The sequence below is a fragment of the Amphiprion ocellaris genome, chromosome 21 (assembly GCF_022539595.1).
Source record: "Amphiprion ocellaris isolate individual 3 ecotype Okinawa chromosome 21, ASM2253959v1, whole genome shotgun sequence".
Taxonomy (NCBI): domain Eukaryota; kingdom Metazoa; phylum Chordata; class Actinopteri; family Pomacentridae; genus Amphiprion; species Amphiprion ocellaris.
The window spans coordinates 18,786,584-18,809,599 of record NC_072786.1 but is presented as its reverse complement, the minus strand read 5'-3'; the positions used below and the strand labels follow the sequence as shown (position 1 = coordinate 18,809,599).

The window sequence follows — 23,016 nt, the reverse complement described above, 5'->3', positions numbered from 1 at the left end:
GAAATACTTTTTTACTCTTACTTGAGTAATTTTTTGGATGACTACTTTGTACTTCTACTTGAGTGATATTATTGTGAAGTAACGTTACTCTTGCTTGAATACAATTTTTATCTACTCTACCCACCTCTGATTTTTAGCATACATTTGTGTAGCATGCACACTACTGTCCTTGTAGTGTATTCACACAAATTATGGGCTGCGCATAGACTTGTGCAGAGGAGAAGAGATGCTGATATTTACATCACACAGTGAACCATTGCATACTAGTGGAGATGGATAATATGTCATCCTGAGCTACTCACACTACAGTGGAAAGCATGGGTCTGGCACTGTGCACCGATTGGCTTTGGAGGGTGCAGTACGAAAAGGCTCCACTTCAGACAAAGTGTTTTTGGAAGAAACCAGATTAAGAGTCATATACAAAGGCTGTTTTCTGCAATAATGCCAGGGCAATCAAAAACAAGTCAAACCTTATGTGGATCTGTATCTTTAGAATCTGGCCTAATATATGAAGAAATGTGGGCTGTTTCCTGCAGACAACATGGGAGAGGATCTTACCTACACGTACCTTGTATTCAGACTAGCGCCTGTGTGGCCTGGTTGGGCTCAGGTCAATATAATAACACATGTGGACTCCACTACGTGCACAGCCAGGCATTGGCCTGTGGTGTAACCGTAGTTGTGTAGAAGTAGAGTGGGCCTGCTTTGGCATGCATTAATGTGACTGTTTAAATATCCCAGCTTATATGGTAACAAATAGCCCTACCCCAGTTCAAAGCAGCAGTTTTGGGTATATTGTAAATCTATATGCACTTTGTGAAACTTTTCATCTCATGCAACTCTGTGTATCTTTTCTTCTCAGCTAATGGACTACACTTTTGGAGAAATTGTTTCCTGTAACTTTTTGAAGATTGGCATTTTTCTGCCTTGTGTCATTTTTTTTTAAATTGAGGAACTGAAGGAGAAAATTGTGGAGTTACAGCGTGAAAATTTATTCTTAACTTTGATAAAACAGAATTTAGTGTTAAAGGAGAAAGATATTTGCCACTGACAGTCAGCAGTTCCTCAAGCCGGCAAAGTTGAGCATAAGGGCAAACTTCACTCTGACTGATGCCCGTGTTCACTCATTTTATCATTTGTTTTCAAGTCGCTGATGCTTGGCTGTAGTGAGGTGGCTGACCACTAGCTTTACCTACCTGCTAACAGTATTTGTCAGTATTCCACTGTGTTAAATATTTGTTGGAAAGTCCATCGGAAATCTTTGGCTTTGCTCCTTTTGTAGGTGAGCAGTTTCAATGGTACAATCAAAATGGCAATCAGACACAAAAATGTTATGCTCTTTTGTCTTGTTTTTTTTTTTTTAAATAAGAGTAAAGACATGGTCAGACCTCTTAATTCTTACTTGAAGTGTTGGCTGGTATTGTATGTTTTTATATATAGGTGAAATGTCTGACTGACTCTCTCTGTTTTTGTCCCTCTATGTCTCTCGCCCTGTGGCAGGCCAGCTCCCAAGGCTTCACCAGAGCAGGGAAGCAGCAGTGACAAGAAGGAACGTCCCATGAGCACCATGAGTGAGGCTTCAAACTACACCGGGGGCTCTGATTACAGCACCTTCCCTGGCAGCCCAGCCACCACCATCACTACTGCCACCACCACCTCCACTTCATCTACACGGGTCAGTCTTTATCAAAACACTTTAAATGTTGCTCCCATAAGCAGTTTTCTCAGCATTCCAAATCTAGGCTCAATCTAATTCAGTTGATAGAAGTAGGCATGATCTTTCAGAGAATGCAAATTTTGTCAGTCATCTTTAGAAACAGATTAAATAATATGGGCATAGATGGTGGGCTAAAGGGTGATATGTTTTTAATAAATGAGGAGGCTTTTTTTGTTATTTAGCCACCTTCTATCTTCTTCTGTCACAAGCCATGTCAATCTCAGATTTGGTAATTTCCCTTTTGTTTTGTCCCAACTGGAAGACTGTGACGAGTTTTGGATGAATTGCCATAAATTTACAGACATTCACTGTCCCAAGAGAATGAATACTACACACTTAAATGAATTTTAAACCTTTTCCCCAGCAGCTCTAGGAGATTGTATCTTTAATATTTATTAATATATAATAGGGGGATTACCATGCACACTGATAGCCATTTAAGATACCCAGTAGATAAATGCTTATGACTTTACCAATTCAATGAATTTTCATCTTAAGACACTCGAAGATGAGTGTTTCAATGACAGCAGCGACATACACCAATCAGCCACAACATTACAACTACTCACCTCATATAACACTAAAACAGATCTGACCTGTATGGATGCAGGACCTCTGCAGACATCCTTTGCTGTCTGCACAGGGATGTTAGCAGCAGATCTTTTGGGTTTCTGTGTTTTGTGGGTTGAGGCCTCTGTGGATCAGGTGCAGGCCATGGATGCAGATTGCCTTCTGGGGACTTTTGAGGCCTTGGGTCATTACTGAACAGTTTCTGTGGTGTGGCAGGATGCATTGTCCTACAGAGGGAGGACACTAATGTGTGTGTGTATGTGTGTGTGTGTGTGTGTGTGTGTGTGTGTGTGTGTGTATATATATATATATATATGTACACACGCACACACGCACACACGCACACACGCACACACACACATATATATATTAGTGCTGTCAAAATTAGCGCATTAACGCGGATTAATCCAGCACCATAGTTAATCTGATTAAAAATTTTAATGCAATTAATGCATCTGCAGCGCAGAATGACTCAAAATCCCTGAAACGTCTATGGCAACATATTTCGGGTATTTTAAATTTGATGGGTCGCTTCTATTTCACCGGCGCAGCTTTTCCAGTGTTTACGGCATTAGTTTATCAGCTCAGGAAACACACAGACCAATTAGGTACGAGGTTAGCCATCCCATGTGACACTACTCAGCCAATGAATTGGTCTCGGAAAGTCGCCCTGCACATGTTGACTATGTTTGGCTCAACATACAGCTGTAAGCCAGCTTCTCAACTATGAATATAATCCAAACTAAATATGGTTCCAGACTCACCAATGAGCTCCAGATGTGTTTGAGAATGACACTGACACCATTTAGACCACGATTCAAAATACTGGCAGCTCAGTTCTCCCATTAAGCAGCAGGGGTATAAGGAGAGTGATATAAGACAGAAAAAAAATGTAAAAGTGTTCAATTGTTTAAATTTTTTGAGATTTAGGTATTGTTAAAGATGTGTATAAATTGGTTCAGGTTGTTCAGTCATTATTTTTCGCTTTATTTTCAGATGTACAGTTATATTTAAAGATATTTATTATTTAATGTTGTCAAAATGTTTCTGAACCGTACTGAATTTATTTGATTTGATGGTCAGTTATTGATTACATGCAGACACTAATAAAATTAATGGGTTACATCAACATATATCACAGTAATTCAAGTTAGACATTAAGATTTTCTGGACCTTTGTTTCTCAGACTGGACCTCTTTGAATTTTAGTTGAATAACCCTTCACTAAACAGCATATTGGCCCTCTTTTGAATGCAAAAAAAACCCAACGACGGAACAGTCCACCAACTTACAGTAATAGGTACACTCTGCAGGAAAGTTTTTTTTTCACCGAAGCACAGGTGTTTAGTAAACATGTTAAGTGCACATATATTCCCTTCTTTTTTTAACCTGTTTCCTCATGCAAAATTAATGCCATTAATATAGATTAAAAATGAATGATATTTAGTCGTGATTAATCTAAATTATTCCACAGCAACCCTGTGATTAATCAGATTAAACATTTTAATCATTTGACAGCACTAATATATATATATATATATATATATATATATATATATATATATATATATATATATATATATATATATTGTTTCCTCTAGGATTTTTTCCTGCAGCGGCGGCAGGCTCCCCACTCCGTTCCGTTCCACTCTGCCCCGTCGAATGAATGTAGCAGAAACCCTGATATATATATATATATATATATATATATATATATATATATATATATATATATATATATATATATATATATATATATATATATATATATATATGAATTCCAGACATTTATCATTAATTCATGTGTCTCAACAGCCTTCTAGGTCTTCCAAAAAAGTCCACAACTTTGGCAAGAGGTCCAATTCCATCAAGAGGAACCCCAATGCACCGGTGGTCAAGAGCAACTGGCTTTACAAACAGGTACAGTGTTTTGACACAACCAAAATGTATTTCCTCAGCTAAGTGAAAAGACCGTTCCGTCAGAATTTAGTGATTCTTTTCTAAATATGTATATGCGTATCTAGGTGTGGTTGAAATGTTGGATGAGGATTTGAATTGCATAGTGGTTACTGTAATGCATTAGGTTCATATTTCAAATTCCCTGTGAGTTGATTTCAGTCAGATCAGATCAACATAGAGGCCAGTCAATGTCAGCTGGCTAAGATAAACAAATCCAGAAAGCTAAAATGTCACAAGCTTGGAGAATGGTGGCTATGAAAGATGTGGTTATTATGAGAAACATGAGTATGGTTCTTTAATTTAGTAAGGGGGTTTCTACTGCAGGAATGGCCCCCAATCGGCCTTTTTGTTTCCATTGCCATGTAGGATACAACAGCTTCAACTGTGACATCAACTCAGAGTGTGCCAAACCTATTGCAAATGGTAATTGCTAGACAAAACTCTAGTTTTCAGAGCAGGTAAGAAATGGAAAAATGACAGGTATGCCTGTGATGTATTTTACGTAGTTGATGGCAGTGTTAGAAAGGATATGACTTCTACTCAACAAGGTCTTCCAGAGAACTACAAAACTGTGCTTGTTTTCCTCTCCAGAAGTGCCTACCCTAGAGTTGGTACTTTTCACTCACTTAAAATGCCCCTCTACAAGAGTGGTTCTTGCGATTGGAATATACACAAAGGTTCAAGCTGCTCACAAGTTCCTGCTGTGGAAAATGCCCATTGTCTTTGTAAGGAAGCAAGGTTTCACTTTCAACCAAAGGCAGCAAGATGACACCTGGTTTCAAGCCTCTGAATTGCTGCATGTCTGATTGGTCCAGTGATTCAGTGGACCCTGGTCTGTGAACATCTAGCTGATTAGTCCTTGCCTATTTGCAGGTAATGTGGAGATCATATCCCTAAATTCTATAGCTAACTAGCTACCAGGATACGTCTATGAAAATGATGATGATAGAGGGCAGGTCAATCTAAGCCCACTTACAATAAAAAAAATTTGACCTCAAAATTTTTAAATTTACAGGTTTCTTTAAATGTTGTTGAGTTGACGCTAAGTTTTGTTGATGTTACAATGCAAAAAATTTCAGTTTGGCCAAATGTGTGGTGTTGTACAGCTGAGTTGCAAATCGTCCTATCTCACCAGCACTTGCTTTTTCTCACTTTTTTTCTTCTTTCTTTCTTTTTTCTTTTTTTTGCTAAAGAGCAAACATTCAAAGAAAACTGTGTTTGCAAAAAAAATCTAACAATGGTTCGAGCGATTATGTACATGTTGGAGTCGGTGTTTTAGCAAGATTTGAATGTAGGAAATTAGATGAAAAACACTCTGCTGTAACACCCAATTAGCTCGCGTGCTAATCGGCCTGTTTAACCAATATGTTAAACACTGTCCTCAGATTTGTAGTGTTTGTAGAGTACCGTAGCAGCTTTTTATAAAGTCTACAAACCTTTTATTTGTTGGGCACTTCTTCAGAATCATCTATGAGGAAGATTTCAAAATACTTCTTTGCTTTGATGTTGTGATTGTCTGATTAGCACAGCTGTGAATGTTGGTGCTTTCTTCAGTTTTCACTAATTGCCCTGGTTTACTGAGAGGTCAGCAGTGCAGCTGTATGTTGATCTGTTATTGAAATTTAAGAAGAGAAGCTACTTAAAGCACTTCACTGATTGGCTAAATTTTGAATTCAAACATTTCTTTGAAAATCCCTCTTTTCGAATTCCCTGTGTCCTGTTAGCAGATGTTTGAATTTTGAATAAGAAGGGATATCCCTGCTCCTGCTGCTGCTTTAAACAAGATGAGCTCCTCTGACACGAGCACAGTGTTAGGCTCAACTGAAACAACATGGCTGTTTAAAATTTACTGTTGTTTTAGTATTTCAGCCTCTAGTCATGGGAAACATTGAATTCTGATGTTACCAAAATTCCTGCAGAAACTGAAGAGATGTGAGGATCCTGGTAGTGCTGCGAGCCTTCAATGGACATCAGTTAACCTGGATTGGGGCTCAGCTTGTTCCTTCATTACTTTTCCACCAATTCGCTGCAAGATGAGCAATACTCTCAGCCCATAGACCTCTATAGTGGGTCAGTGTTGCAGTTCGTCAGTGGACCTCTGACCACCGCACACTCTTCTGAAAACAGCCTCATCGAGCACTATTGGACTCTTCCCAGTTAGAGCTGCTGTCAATAACCTCCTCTCAGGCCCTGTGCAACTGCTTGCTGTTTCCACATTGAGACAAGAATCACTTCACTTAACATAAACAAACCCTTCCTCCCTTCATCTTCCCCACCGACCTGTCAGGCAAAATGCCCGGTCATTGAAGGAATGTCACCAATATTTACCCAAAGCTCGTAACCTCAGGACATATGGCAGAACATGACACATGGTAAACACAGCGTTAGACCCCAGAAAGTAAATGGTGTTGGAAAATTTGTTATTGTTGCTGCTGTCATTACACCGCCTGGAGGAGGAGACAAAAAGAACCAGAGCAGCAGTGTAGAGAACAAAGCTTAAGCATTCGCCCTAAGCACCAAAGAGGCAAATTTGTCGCTGCGTTATGAAGAGATAAAACCCAGCAATTTGTTTCAGAGGAGGAGATAGAAGCTGCTTAATAGAAACAGCTGGAGGGAGAGACAGCAGTGGTGAGAAGAGGAATGAAGTGAGGGGAGATCATAAGAGAGATGAGAAAACAAGGAGTATGTATGTGTGACAAAGAGACTGTATTGTTCTCTGTAATTACTACACTATGACTGACTGATGGTGTGTTACCTTTGACCCCTGCAGGACAGCACAGGCATGAAGCTGTGGAAGAAGAGATGGTTTGTGTTGTCGGACATGTGCCTCTTCTATTACCGCGGTGAGGATGCGCACACACACACGGACACACGCGCGCACACACACACAAATACACTCATTTTAATTTAGGCTTCAGGCTGTTTAATTAAAAGCATTTAATTGGCAAATCAAAAGCCATTTCCTGTGAGAGCAGGTAGAGTCTATCAGTGTTCATGTACTTTAAAAACACATCCATCCAATCTTCACCACCTTACTACAAACATACAGATGTGACAAACTAAATATTCCAAAATTAAATAATAAATGAGGGGGAAGACACAATAGATTCATATTTATAGATCTTTAAAATTGTTATCTGCTTCAGTTTTAATTGCTGTGGTCATCAGTTTGTGCATGCTCACCTTTATTGTTAAATGGTATCCTGTCATGGTCCCCCCCTTCTCTGTGCTGTGCTCCTGGCCAGATGACAGTCCAGGCCGATTGGGCACAGCTGCTAAAGGAGCACAGCTGTGCCTGATCAGCAATCAGTGGCAGTTAAAGCCTGGCTCGTCCCACCAGCCACCACTGGTTCATTGCTCCTGCTGGCTCTCCACCAGCCACTCTGCCCAGGTCTGCCTCAGCTCCGGACTTCCCCCCGCCTGCTTTGTCCTGCCCGACTACTATCCGGAGCCCTGGAACTCTCCTCGGAGAGCCCGGCCTGTTCCCGGAGTTTCCCTCCCTCTGTCCCTGCCTCGGCTCCCGCTCTCCGCTGCACTCCCGCAGCCCCGTCGCCGCTACATGTAGCAGCCCCCTGCTCTCTGCTGCACGTCGGCAGCCCCGGCATGCGCCCCCACAGACTGCCGGCTGCAGAACCAGTCTGCTTATGTTTAGGTCTTAGCCCATGTAGTGGCCAGCTTTGTTTATTATTCTTGTTGATGTTAGAGCCCTGCTTGGTTTTTGTTGAATTCATTATTTTTTTGAATAGAGTTTGGTTTGCGTTGGTCTGCCCAGACAGTATCTTGTATTTCCTTTGAATAAAATCCTTGTTCAGTATTAGTTTGTCTGCCTGTCGTCTGTTGTGCCTGCACTCAAGGTTCAAACCCCCCCCGGGCCCTGACAGAATGAACCAGCCAGTCATGAACCCTGCAGGCACTCAGTCGAGCCTTTGTCAGCCCTTGTCATCGGTCTCTTCTATGGATGTTTTCTTTGAGGACGATGAATCATATGATTATTTAGGTGATTTATTTTGTCTGCTGGCAGAGTGGAAAAGAGCCACTAGGCAGGAAATCAAGGCTGCAGCTGTGTCTGTGGGGCGCCGGCGGGCTACCGAGAAGCCATGGCTAATTCACCACCTACCGGAGATCATAGTCGATTTTTTTGGATCTGCCCTGACCTGCCTGCCTAGCCTGTTGGTTGGCTCCCCGCCTGTTTCAGACCGGGCTAGCCACCAGCCTGGTGGTTCTCGGCCTGCTCCGGAACTAACTAGCCCCCAGCCACCGAGCAACCTACCTGATTTTATTGACCTGCCTTCGGTTGAGCCAGCGGTGGGGAAGCCCTCCCGCAGAAGGCGTGGCTCGAGGAAGCACCGACCACCGCCACCTCTTGGCGCCATGATCTCACTGCCCCCCCTGCATTGCAGAGGCACCATGTCCAAGTTTGGTTGAGGTGCTCAGATCATCTCCGGTCATGTAGGGGCTCGACACCACATCACCTCCAGCCTTGGAGGGGCTCGACGCCGCCTCGTCTCCAGCCTTGGAGGGGCCCAGTGCTGCCTCATTTCCTGTCATGGAGGGGCCCTGTGCCACCTCATTTCCTGTCGTGGAGGGGCCCTGTGCCGCCTCCCCGTCTTCTGTCCTTGAGGGGCGCGATGCCACCCTCCCCGTTACCTTCAAGAGGGTCCATGGAGCTCAAGAGGGAGACCAGCCAGGGTCTGTTACCCTTCCCCCCCAGCCTGAGGATGGTTCCGGAGGCAGCAGACACCTCCCCTGGCAAGATGGCCACCCCAGCACAGAGTGGTTCCCCTGCAGTGGCCGCCCCAGCACCAAGGGTGTCCCCAGTCCGGCCCCCTGCCTGGCCTCCAGTCTGGCCCCCGGAGGGGTCCCCAGTCCAGTCCCCAGTCTGGCCCCCAGAGGGGTCCCCAGTCCAGTCCCCAGTCCGGCCCCCGGAGGGGTCCCCAGTGCAGTCCCCAGAGGGGTCCACAGTCTGGCCCCCAGAGGGGTCCCCAGTCGAGTCCCCAGTTCGGCCCCCAGAGGGGTCCCCAGTCCAGTCCCCAGCCAGCCACCAGAGGAGTCCCCAGTCCAGTCCCCAATCCAGCCCCCGGAGGGGTCCCCAGTCCGGCCCCCAGTCCCCAGTCCGGCCCCCGGAGGGGCCCCCAGTCCCGTTCCCAGCCCGGCCCCCGGAGGGGTCCCCAGGATGGCCTCTGGATGGGGCCCGCCGCCACTGGCCTCCAGCCCAGCCTCCAGAGGGGGCCTGCCTCCACTGGCCTCCAGCCCAGCCTCCAGAGGGGGCCCACCGCCGCCGGCCTCCAGAGAGGGCCCGCCCCTGCTGCTCCCCAGCCCGGCCTCCCGAGGGGTCCCACCGCCATCTCTCCCCAACCCGGCCTCCCGAGGGGTCCCGCTGCTCCCCAGCCCGGCTTCCCGAGGGGTCTCGCAGCCACTGGTCCCCAGTCCGGCCACCAGAGGGGTCCCCAGTCCGGCCTCCCGAGGGGTCCTGCTGCCGACGGTCCCCAGTCCGGCCACCAGAGGGGGTTCCCAGTCCGGCCTCCCGAGGGGTCCCGTCGCCGCTGGTTCCCAGTCCGGCCTCCTGAGGGTCCCCGTCGTGCCAGCTGCCGCTTCCCAACCCGGCCTCCCGAGGGGTCCCGCTGCTCCCCAGCCCGGCCTCCCGAGGGGTCCCGCCACCACTGGTCCCCAGTCCGGCCACCAGAGGGGTCCCCAGTCCGGCCTCCCGAGGGGTCCTGCTGCCGACGGTCCCCAGTCCGGCCACCAGAGGGGGTTCCCAGTCCGGCCTCCCGAGGGGTCCCGTCGCCGCTGGTTCCCAGTCCGGCCTCCTGAGGGTCCCCGTCGTGCCAGCTGCCGCTTCCCAACCCGGCCTCCCGAGGGGTCCCGCTGCTCCCCAGCCCGGCCTCCCGAGGGGTCCCGCCACCACTGGTCCCCAGTCCGGCCACCAGAGGGGTCCCCAGTCCAACCTCCCGAGGGGTCCTGCCCCGACGGTCCCCAGTCCGGCCACCAGAGGTTTTCCCAGTCCGGCCTCCCGAGGGGTCCTGCCGCCGCTGGTTCCCAGTCCGGCCTCCCGAGGGTCCCCATCATGCCAGCCGCCGGTTCCCAGTCCGTCCTCCCGAGGGTCCCCGTCCTGTCAGCCGCTGGTTCCCAGTCCGTCCTCCCGAGGGTCCCCGTCCTATCAGCCGCCGGTTCCCAGTCTGGCCTCCAGAGGGTCCCCGTCCTGTCAGCCGCCGGCCTCCCAAGAGGGCCTGTCGCCTTGGGCTACTGCAGGACCAGTTGGAGATCCACAGCCTGCGGTCCCTCCAGCCTGTCCAGCCCCCGGGCCACCCTCCGGAGCGGTCCCTCCAGCCTGACCTTTGCCTGCCCCAGGACCTCCCCCCCTCATCAGGGATTCTCTGCCAGCGCCCTGACCAGCCCAGTTGTGCACCAGGAGGCGCACATAGAGGAGGGGTACTGTCATGCCCCCCCCCCCCCCCCCCCCCCCCCCCCCCCCCCCTTCTCTGTGCTGTGCTCCTGGCCAGATGACAGTCCAGGCCGATCGGGCACAGCTGCTAAAGGAGCACAGCTGTGCCCGGTCAGCAATCAGTGGCAGTTAAAGCCTGGTTCGTCCCACCAGCCACCGCTGATTCATTGCTCCTGCTGGCTCTCCACCAGCCACTCTGCCCAGGTCTGCCTCAGCTCCGGACTTCCCCCCCACCTGCTTTGTCCTGCCCAACTACTATCCGGAGCCCTGGAACTCTCCTCGGAGAGCCTGGCCTGTTACCGGAGTTTCCCTCCCTCTGTCCCTGCCTTGGCTCCCGCCGCCAATCTCCGATGCACTCCCGCAGCCCCGTCTCCGTTGCATGTAGCAGCTCCCTGCTCTCTGCTGCACGTCGGCAGCCCCGGCGTGCGCCCCCACAGACTGCTGGCTGCAGAACCAGTCCCCCTTTGATTTGATCTAGGTTTCCTGTGAGGATGCCTTCCAAAGTCATGGCATGAATAGCTTATATTTCTCTCCATACAAAGCATAATACAGAGAAAAAAAAAATTAATCAAAACCATATTTTTTATTAACATTTAAATCTGCACCACTTCTCCTTGGTACATGTGGACCCTATTTTAGAGTACAGGCAGGCTGTACAGCATCAAGGATCCCTTACCACAGTTTTTTAGATTCAGTCTCTCTCAGTGTCTTCTCTCCATGAAATCCGAACTAATCCCATATGTTGTCATCAATGGCCACATCATTGTTGTATAACTCTTACTTCTTCATGTTACTGAAGATTATGAAGAAGCCCAGTGCAAGTTTGCAGTAAATAATTCCCCCCACTCACTCTTTAACCCCATGGAAATGCAAGAAATAATGCAAAAACATATGATAAGCTGAGCCTGTCCTTACAAAAATGAATTAATGCAAATTTGGGCAATACAACCAGGTCAACAGCTTGACAAGTCCAATATTGACTAATCACTCAAACAGGTTTAGCCAAAGCCTGGACCATGTCAGCCCTCTGAATGTGCACTGTGGTATTTGGCACTAAGATGTTAGCAACAGATCTGTTAAGTTCTGTCAGCTGTAGTGTAATTGGTCAAGCTTGTTTCAGCACATACTCCAATACTGTGTTACCGGTTCATGGTTTGTCCATCTTTGGACCACTGTCTATCGATACTCACCACTGCTAACCATACAAGTGTTTCGGTTTTTGTGATGATCTGACCCAGCCGTCCTGCTGATGCTAATGATGTGACCTTTGTGAAAAGGTTTCAGGTCATTGCCCCCACAGCCACATGTTGAGTATGGGACTATTTCCCAATATATATACCAGACCTTGACATGCGCTGTAGTTATGAGATATTCTATTCATCTGTGAGTGGGCGTGTTTACACAAGTTGTAAGTTAAGAATCTTAGCACCTAAAGTTAATTAAGCTTTTACACGGTATTGTAAATACAGGAAGTTGACAAATAAGAAGAGACTTCATAAACTGTGAAACCACCTCGAGTTTACCTTGACATTGATTCTCCAAGTCTGTGGAACTCTGCTAAAGGTGATGGAACCCTATTTTTCTATAAGATATTCCTTCATTTGGTGTTTTGATGATGGTGGTGGAAAGTGCTATCTAACAGTTAGTGCATCTCCCTTACTGTGATCAGCGGGGTTGAGATCTAGTGATTGTGAAAGCCATAGCATATAATTCACATCACTCTCATTAAACCACTCAGTGACTACTTTGTGACGTATCAATGGAGACATTGTCATCTTGGAACAGACTGCTCCCATCAGAATGGAAATGTTTTAACAGCAAGGTGTTTACTCAGAACAACTTTGTATGGATTTACAGTAACTCTTCACTCTAAAGGGACAAGTGGAACCAAACTGAGGCAGCAAAATCCCCTCCACAGGATAACAGAGAGATGCAGAATCCCTCCCTGTAGGGGTCAAGGGTTCAGGTTTTCCTTTAATTTGTCACTGTTTGTATATTTTCTCACTAGTACTATTCGTCATGCTTTCAATTTTAAATGTTTCCCATTGAAAATGCTCCCTTTGTAATACCCAGCAGAGAAGATCACACAGCTACAAGGTGATGTAGGTGGTGCAGATAACCAAAATGAAAGTCTGTCACAGTGTTGGGGAAATGCTGTGTTTATCATGTAACTAAGATCAGTGTAGAAGTTAAAGTCAGGGTTCAGGAGGTCAAGTGTCCTTGTCAGTTTGAAGTAGTCGCCCTTGCTTTCACCCACAGTAGGACACCCACACTGCACCACTAATTTAGAACTTTGTGTTCACAAAAGCTCATCTGTTCCTCCTTCGTATCTCTAAACCCTTGAGAAGGATTTTTCTATCCACATAAATTGACAAATTAGCTGCTCCCAGAGCGCAATCAGCAGCCGCTTTCATGACAAACCCAGGGGAGAATTGGATGTTTATTGGCTTAGCCAGCCGGAGACGGGAGTCTCAGGCGTCCTCAGGAAGGACAATGACGTGCTTAGCTTTCTGATTATAACCTCTTCTTTTTCCATTTTTGTCCTGCCTGCCCTGTCGCTTTATTCTAAGTACCTTCTGTCAGTCAGGTTGTTAGGTGTCTGCTAAATAAATTCATTCAGTGTGTTTACATAATGCTTCTAGTATTACTAGAGTGAGGCGATAACTGATGATTACAGCTGTCATGTGAACATCTAAAGCAGGGTATCTGTTGGTCCTTCATGCTCTGCCAAAACAGCTCTGACATGCCAAGGCCAGGACTGTACAAGACCTCTGAAGCTGCTCCATGTTGTCTGGCACCAAAAGGGCCAGCGTGGAAGTTTTAGTAGCGTTAACTGTGAGGTTGCAGATTGCAACCAAGTGAACATTTCACCTTCATCTACCATTCCAAGTGTGTAGGAGAACCTATGGTGGCTGTCTCTTCAACATAAAAATGCAAAACGCCCCCTCCCCTCTAGATCCAGTGTTTGGTTTGTCTGTCCTCAGCTACTGTAGAAAGATGATCTGCTTCCTGTAGATATGGAGGCCTTATTCACAGCTAAAGAAAACACAATATTTGTAGTACATACAACACTACTAAAACCATAATTGTAGATACTATGTTTCATTTCTTTGAGCAAAGCCTTGTAAATTTTACACACATGTCCTTTAAGTCCTGTAAGTACTTGGAATAAGACTTGTTCCAGCACATCCCCAAAGGGCCTGGAACATGACAAGCTTTGCTGTTTCGAAGATGCTTTCATCCAGTTGTCATCCATGAATTGCCCTCATTACATCAGTCTCACAATGTACAAACACTATGCCAGAATGTACGGCAGGCTGCTATTACACATTGTACTTCCTAGCCCTAATTGCAAAGGCCAGTTTGACTTCCAGTAGTTTTCTCTGTATTTACAGTGAGATTGCGTCTTTCCTTCTTCTCATCTTACAACCTTGCTATGACCAACAGGATGGAAGGTACAAAAATAAGATCCACAATGTAATACACCTGAATTATCCTTTAATCAATCTGTTATCTTCATCTATAGTAAAATTTACCAAGGAATGTAAACACTGCCGTCATGAACTCAATTGAAAAATCAGAAGTTTGCTGGGAAGATTTTCTGGTTCTTCAAACCCCGCTGAACCTGGAAGAACCTTGAAATGTCAGTCATTCAAAAAAAAAAAAAAAAAACAGTTACAGGAAAACACCCACTCACGCTGCAATGTATACCTACAGCATCTCCCGACATGCCAGCTATCTCATTCCCTCATATTCTTGCTCTTTGTGTGTGTTCTCTATCTCAATAATTCAGCAGCAGGAATGGCGCCGGAGAAGCTGCAGGGCTCGCTGAGCAGCTCCAGCTAAAGCAAACAGCAGTGCTGGCTGGAGGCTCTATAGATTTTTGCTGCAGTTGGTGCAGCAGCCATGCCTGAGCCTGCACCACACTGCCTTTAGTTCATGGCCTAGAATATCTCATGAAAGCTGCAACATGCTTTACAGCACAGTTATTACTGCACACCCTCTCTCGACAGGGCAGCAGGGGTCCACGTCCTGCACTTCAGGACGGCAGGGGAAGAACCCAGGCTGCTCCGGCGGCTGTAGGGCCTCGCAGGACTCGACCGTCTCGTGCCTGTCCACCAACTGAGGCAATTTGATCCTACGTCCCCTGCAGTGTGAAGCCGGTCTTTATAGCAGCAGATGGAAATGCGCTACAGGTGTGAGGCTCTCGCAGCCGCGACCAGTCCACTGATCAGCAGCTGCAGAGAGCCCCACAGACCAGCAACACACCGGCAAGGGAATGAGCGGCCGAAAGGGGGTGGGGCTAAGCCCAGCCTGTAACACTCAGCAGTGAATAGATTAGCATTGAAAAGCTTTTTTGGTTCACTATAAAACTTCTACATAGGATATCCCAGTGGCTCTTCACTCAACGCAGATCTCAATCAGTTTTTAAATAACAGGTCTGGCAACAAGCAGCATAATTAGCAGATTCTCTAATGCCATCATTAACTACTGCTGCTACTCACACCACCCCAATGTTGTATCATTGAAGCTTTGCTATTGTTATTTTGTTAAGCTCATGTGTGTTTACATCTATCAAGTGCTGTACGCTTATGTGCTGAAAGGATTAGCACTCATGCAAAATCCTGCTGTTCAGATTTTTTAGAGCTCCCACCAAGAACCCCACTTTTTATACTAAATCTAACTGAATCATACTGTGGCTAATAAATATGCAAATGTCAGACTTAGAAATCCCTTCATTCAACCCCACATGCATATCAAGCATCCCCACGTTCTGTTTGGCATGTGCTAAACATCATGCAAACAAAAGATGAATATTTTGTATTGTTTGTTGTTGGTCTAACTTAATATCTAAGCTGCAGCCTGATTTGAAATCCTTATTTATCCGTGTCCACTGAACCTTAGCCAAGGTACAGTGAAGTAGGAGCATGTGACTTTGGTACCAATGTCTGCCTCTAATATGACACCTCATTCGACTGGTGACTTTGTTTGCTGCAGATGAAAAAGAAGATAACATCCTGGGAAGTATTCTGCTGCCCAGCTTTCACATCTCCATGTTGTCGGTGGATGACCACATCAGCAGGAAATACGCCTTCAAGGTACGCAACAGTCTAGTGCCAAGCTTCAAGGTTACCTCAGTAGGTTTTTCATTAGGTTCTAATTATCGGTGATGACAGTTTATCATCCTCGCTGCCTGAATGTGGCTCATTTTATGGAAATCACAGCTCAGAATAAGAAGTGTTTACTCAAATGCTTTTAGCCTGACACTGTTCATGTACTCACCTCCAGTAAATAATCTATATTACCGAGATTGTTTTAAAAGAAAGAGTTAAACATTTTGCAATTTTTTTTTGAGGTGAGAATACAGATAAATGCAGAAGTCAAGTGAAGACATGGTTAGCCCTAGTGTAGCATTAAGCATATGCAGTTTGCCGGTCTCTGTCCAAATTAGAAAAAAATATGTCCACTAACACCAAAGGACTAGTTTGTATTGTATGATGTGTTTAACCACACTGGGAATCAAAAATGTTCATAGTTGTACCAAATTGGAAGATGGTGTGAAAAATTAAGTTCTGAAGAAGTATGTTGGAAGCTAAAAATTCACTAATAAAGCTTTCTATTTGTCTAATCTGTGCACAAGAAGACACTTTCATTTATTTTGGTCATGTGCTGGGATTGTTACTTGCGTGGCATCTCCAGCTTTAATGTGGGTTGTCAGATATGGCCAGGGAGGAAGTTTTGGTCTGTGTATATTGAGAAACAATGTTTGTTGGATGGTATACACTGGCAGAGGACTTCAGAAACATAATTTTGTTTTTTTCAATTACATATGAAATAGGTTGCACAGTTAACCACATATTATCCATGACTTTGGCTTTCCACAGTCAAATTAATATGATCGACTTTAATATTAACATTTAATACCCACGTAGATGAAGTCACCTGGTTTCAACTTGGGTCATTTTAACCACCTTATTTCAGTAGCTGATGTAATTATTGGTCACACAACTATCTGACCTGTAGACTAGAGACATCTCTGCGTAAAACCACCAGAATTCTTATTTCACTTCATGAAAGCTGTAAAGAAAGGCCATGATATACAACATAATCAAACACATGCATTCAAACCTCAGTGTTTTCTAATGTATACCGCTTTGCCTTTACCAAGAACCTTTAAGAATTTCACTCCTCTGTGTGTTTTTGAGCTAAAACACATATGGAAAAGCAGGCAGAGAGCACATGCACAAACAGTTACTCTATACAAAAACACTCTTCCAGCAGAATTTATAGAAAGACTCCCTGCTGTTATTTCAAAGTCATTATCCAAATCTATTTCTCATGCTATGTTTTATCTCCTCCCTGCTCTCCCTCTCTGTCAAACTATGTCTCCCCCTCCTATTTTTCTCTCTCACTGTATGTGTTCTCCCCGCCTTCTTCCCCTCCAACTGTCAGGCCACTCACCCCAACATGCGGACATATTATTTCTGTACTGACACAGCCAAAGAGATGGAGTCCTGGATGAAAGTGATGACCGACGCTGCTCTTGTACACACTGAGCCCACCAGAAGGTTGGTGCCTGCCATAGACACACATGATGGCTGTGAAACATGAGATACACTCAACCATGATGGAACAAAACTTTATATTGCAAATCTGAGCACTATATAGCCTAAAAGTCCCAGAAATCTATTAATTAAATATTTAATAACTTTACTAGAGTATGCCTAAATGCCTCTAAAAGTGCTCAATTGGAGTTTTTGCCTTGGGAAGACTGGGGAAAACTAAAACAGTTTCATGGATAAGTTTATCATATTCACAGTTATTTGATGAGTACCAAAAAAAATTGCAACTGATTAAGGAAAGCCACATTCCCATTTTGAATGACTTCCAGGTGGTAAATGCTGGTAAATACACTGGACTCCTGATTCCTACCACTTACAGGGGCAAGTGGTAGGAATCAGGAGTACAGCGTAAACACCGCTGACAACGATCTTTAGCATATTGATATTTATGTCCAATTATTCAAAATTGCTTGCTGTTTAGAGCAAAACTGTGAAATTCAGCTTTGCTAAAGCACATGAGTCTACAAACAGTCATCTTTGGATGGACAGACTACTACCTGGAGACAATTTGTTATGGAATGTTTTGGAACAAGTCTCATCCACAATGCCTCCTTATTGCAGCTCCCAAGGCTCAAATGTCTTGGTGCCATCAGAGGTCCTGTAGAGACTATGCATCTGCAAGTTGAAGCTGTTGTGCAGGCAAAGGACAAACATATTAGTCATTGGTTACAATGTTTTGCCTCAATAGTGAATGTCTAATACTGTGGTGGTTCCATTAACAGGTGGAACACACCACTGAAGTATTAATCAAAACGTCATGTATCTAGCACAGGACTCAGGGCGCAAGTCTCAGCCACTTATGAGTGAATGTGCCACATTATGATGTGGTGTAATCCGCTTATGGATGATGGGTTAGGGAAAAGTCATTTTGGTGTGTCTTAAAGCGACATGACATTTGCTATTCATTGTGAGTTTCTACTATTACTTAGGTTTAAACCACCCCTCTGTGTGACTACTAAGGATTCATTTTCCAAACTCAAAATTATTGCGAGTCTGACTGCAAGAAACAGACTAGAACACCACCAGTTCCCAGATCTCAACAGTTCAATGCAGTGCAGTACATTCTCTGATCTAGGTTGTTTCACACTCACAATTAGTAAAATATGCACAAGTCTGAGGAGAAAGTAGTTCTAAAGATGAAGCCATAGTTCTTTTCTATCTATATCAATATCCAGTGAACCTAGACTCCTTCCGCTCCTGAACTGTCAGGGGTTTCTGATAGAGTTAAGAAATTTCTAAGCTGTAGCAGGCCAGAAAAAAAGAGGGTGAAAGAAAGCTAAAGGCTGTCACACAAACACATGACTTTTGACACAAAAGTTATCGTTGAAGTCTTAGTAAACTCTTTATTCTTTGGTATTTTTGCCTCTCTCTTTTCAATTCAAACTCTTTCTTCCATCACAGATTGGACAAATTGAAAGTGGACCAACGGACACCTCAGGAGTTGAACAACTTACTGAACCACAGAGTTCTGACGCAGCCTGAGATCCAGAACAACGAACGCAACCGAGAACCTGTGCGGCAACACTCTCTGTCACGGGCCGACAACAAACGGCAAAAAGAAGAGAAACACAACAACCAGAGGGAGCGGGAATACTACACATTACAGAGGGATGGAGAGAGGTACTCGCTGAAGAAAGATGGAGTGAGCTACATGCTTCAGAGGGATGGAGAGAAGTACCTCCTCCATAAGGATGGAGAGAAGTACCTGCTACGAAAGGATGGGGAGAAATACTCACTGCAGAAAGATGGAGAGGTGTACGCTATTCATAGAGATCTGGAGAAATATGCTGTTCAGAAAGTGGATGATAAGCACACAGTGCCGCTGACAGAAGAGAAATATGCTCCATCTAAAGATGGAGAGAAGTACCTGCTCACAAAGGATGGAGAAAAGTATGCACTTCAGAAGGTGGGTGACCGGCACACACTCCAGAAAGAAGAACAGAAATATGTTCCACAAAAGGAGGTGAAGAGACAGTTGTCATTAAAGGAGACAGAGAGGTACGGCACCATGAGGGTGACAGAGAATAAATATGGCACCATACATGTTGTGGACAAATATGGAACTCTGAAGGAAGTGAAGAAATACTGTACGCTACGAGAGGGCAATAAATATGCTACTCTGAGAGATGCAGAGAAGTATGCTACAGTTTGTGATGGGGATAAATATGGCTTCCAGAGAGACCCGAGTACAGAAAGGTCTCTGACTAAAATCAGCAGCATCAAGCTGCAGCCAGCTCAGGCTGCTGCAATCGCAGCTGCAGTGTCTGCATCTCGCCAGAGCCAGGCCAACTTCACCACCCAGAAACCTGTGCAGGTCAACGGCTCAGGGTCCGGGCCAGTAGAGCAGCGTGGGGATTGCAGCCCAGCAGAGGTGGACAGCAGCATGACCAGGGTTCCTGTGAAGTCTCCAGATCCAGTCCAGGAGCCAGGAACAGGCCTGTCCAGGACCAACTCCATGCAGCAGCTGGAGCACTGGGTGCGCACACACAGGACGAGAGGACTGGATGATGACACGAGGAGGTGAGGGTGACTGAGTTTGAACATGGATACTTTGCTTATTGGACTGTGTTAATCATTTGGGTATTGATATGTCAAAAGACCATTCGTGTGTACTGCAGACTACTGACCAGTCTAAAGCACACTTCTGACTAGAAGGTGAAACAGTCTCGACACCTTCAATCAGAGAGTAATTCTTGCTCTAATTATAACACGATGGATTATAGATGCAAATCTATCTCTACCTTATACTACTACAACAATAAAAGCACAACAAGAGAGCACAGTACTCTGCCAAGGCTGTTCATTCCCCCATATGGCATTGTCAGAAATGCAGCACATTTTTTTGTAGAAATGCAGCATTTTATTTTTATTGTTATTATTGATGATCAGAAACCACAGCACTATAGAATGTGGCCATTTAACATAGATCTACCCACAAAGAAAATGACCTGAGCACAAACGTGTGATATGCATGTGTACGTTATTATATGGATACTGAATTGCGTGACCTACATATGTGTAAATTACTCTTATAAAGGTCTGTTGATCAGTTCATCACTTTTTGCAAGGCTTTGTTTTGCTAGTGTTAAAATAACCATTCAATCCATGCTTTTATTTTGAAGGCGTAATTTTTAATGTTACAGGCTTTTATTTTTGGCACCATTCCTGCGGCACAGGAAGTGTTTATCTAAGAAGCCGTTTCTTGACATGAGGAAGAGGCTGCAAAAAAGTACGACAATAAACGTAAGGATGGAAGGAAAACTCAGAAACACCCCCACAGTTTCATCAATTGTTTTATGTATCATTTCCGACGGATAAGTCCCGATAAGTCAGTAGTAGGATTGCAATCATGCGATCGTTATCAGGCAGCTGATGCAGCATTCACTTGTCATGGTTACAGTGACGCCATGCCGGCCGCTATCTCGCAATGGGAAATCCTTAGCAAATCCATGGATCCAGACTATAAGCTGTATCACTGCCAAAATCTAATGAAGTGGTCCGTGTGTCATTTCTGACCTTCCCTGAAAGTTTCATCCAAATACATTAGTCCATTTTTGAGTAATGTTGCACAGGACACACAGACAGATTCACAGACAAATGTAGGCCGATCGTCACATAAATCTGACGGTTTCCTTGGCGGAGTAATAAATTATGAATTGGAGATTTTAGGCAGGCCACTGAATTAGCAGTGACAGCATGAACGTAGACAATTCTTGTAATAAAATGAAGTAAAAATTAGTATGTTTGTCTATTTGGTTTTAATTGAAAAGTGCATCCTTCAACTTTTTTTCCACTCTTACACTGAACTCATACCAGTGGTGTTTATACCCCAAATTAAAATACACAACTCACTGTGAAACTAAGTAAGATAATATAAAATGACTGCAAGCAGACACATTCATGCACCAACATCCTTTGTAGACCTTTACATAGTCAGCTAAGACAGCTCAACTGGATTTGTAAGATCGACTTCTCAATATGTGCACAGAGTCCACGAAATCCTCAGTATCTTTAAACAGATCACTAGGGCTTCTTCACTAGCTCTCATCCTGGTAGATCTGTTCTTCCAACAGATTTCAAACCTTTTTTCATTTCCTGCACAACCATTCCATCTTTCCTGTCCCATCTTTCCCTGTGTGACCATGTTAGTGCTCTAACCTTGTAGGCCACAGGGAGCTAAAAGCTCTTTGTGTCACCACAGATGTGTACTTCAGTTGGGAACACTGCCGTTCAGCTACCGTTTAGCCAGCTGAACTGACAAACGTAGCGGAACAGAAATGCAGAGTGCTGACTCTCCGTTTGCTCTCAGCACTTCACCTCTCTTTCTGCTCCCATGAATAAGTCATGGAAATGAGACTGTAATGAGAGCAGAGCAAGCTGAGTGCTGCCGAGTCACATTTGCCATCTTTATCAGCGCTTGGCACAAAGAAGGGGAATGGAAAAACTTTTTTTTATAGCACTGATTGTTATTGTTGTTAACACTGTGTCCTGATTTAAAGTGAGAAGAGTAGGGCATAGTACAGTGGTGGTAGAAGTGATAACATGCATGTGAGTGTACTCATATGTTCCCAGATGTGTTTCAGTTTCTTTTTCCTTTTCAGTCTATGTACGGACACTGTAAACCTCAAGAACTCTTGTCAGAGAACACTATCTGGCCAAAATTTAAGGGGTAAATTCTCCTAAAGGCACATATTCTGCATGTAAAGTTATTCAGGTGTGCAAGTCAAGTCCTGTTCAGACATACATCTTTTCTGTTTACCCCTTGATGCTACTTTCATTCAGACTGCAGTCAAGATAGTGTATCCATTAACCTAATGCCGGTTTGTGCATATTCAATACATACCTCGGAACCTGTTGCAAGCACTGGTTTCACATAGAACCGGTCGGAGTGGTACCAAATTATTATGTATCTGTTATTATTGTTATATATCTATTCTATGTGTAATAGATAAATTAACAATCCCCACTTATTTTGCATCAACTGGAAAGCAAAAATTGAAAAATTGGACAGCAAGATTCAAAATAGCTTTAAGTGTAACTTAATGATAGATTTGTTAGCCAGTGGCTGTGGAGGAATACCAGACAATTTGCACATTTAATGATTGTATTAGATGCTGTTTTCCTTTGTAGTTTAATTTACTAAGTATTGCCAATCACACCTGTTTCACAATTGTTTGCCGAGTTTTAACAGCAGTACAGAAATGTAAAAATAGAAGCAGGGGAAATAAATAGTAAATGAAAACAATATTTCTGTTATATACAAAAATACACACACACACGTGTGTGTGCATGTGTGTGTATATAAACATATACATATATATATATATATATATAGAGAGAGAGAGAGCGATAGATAGAGAGAGAGAGAGAGAGATAGAGAGATATAGATATATAAATATGAATCAATCTAGAATACAGTGCCGCTATGTAGTAAATTGTATACTCTATCGGTGTTTTTACCACAACTAAGTCTCCAAAAGGCAGACTGTCACAAAGCCAAACCCCTTTACTGAGAGTTGAAGAACAACAATCTGTGTAATTTCTGTGGGGAAGCTGGAGAAGAATATAATTGGGTCATTAACAATTAATCAAAATTAATTCAGATTCTTGCAAACGCTGATATTATTTCTGCCAAATATTCCCACAAACTTGGAGAGCATTCAGAGTCAGTTCCTTTATTTTGGTCTCAGCAAGAAATTCTTGTTT

General features: G+C 44.5%; 1 protein-coding gene across 23 annotated transcripts in view; it reads left to right on the top strand.

The window, feature by feature from the left end:
* The window catches only part of LOC111563581 (pleckstrin homology domain-containing family A member 5-like), a 294,554-nt gene that overhangs the window by 217,992 nt on the left and 53,546 nt on the right, over positions 1 to 23,016 (top strand). For 18 of the 23 annotated variants that reach the window (XM_055006653.1, XM_055006634.1, XM_055006642.1 and 15 more), the window contains 6 exons: positions 1,501 to 1,675; positions 4,102 to 4,206; positions 7,016 to 7,088; positions 15,686 to 15,786; positions 17,141 to 17,256; positions 18,712 to 19,830. In XM_055006653.1, the coding sequence (XP_054862628.1) occupies positions 1,501 to 1,675; positions 4,102 to 4,206; positions 7,016 to 7,088; positions 15,686 to 15,786; positions 17,141 to 17,256; positions 18,712 to 19,830 (1,689 nt within the window). The other 5 variants (XR_008600234.1, XM_055006646.1, XM_055006647.1 and 2 more) reach the window with 5 other exon arrangements.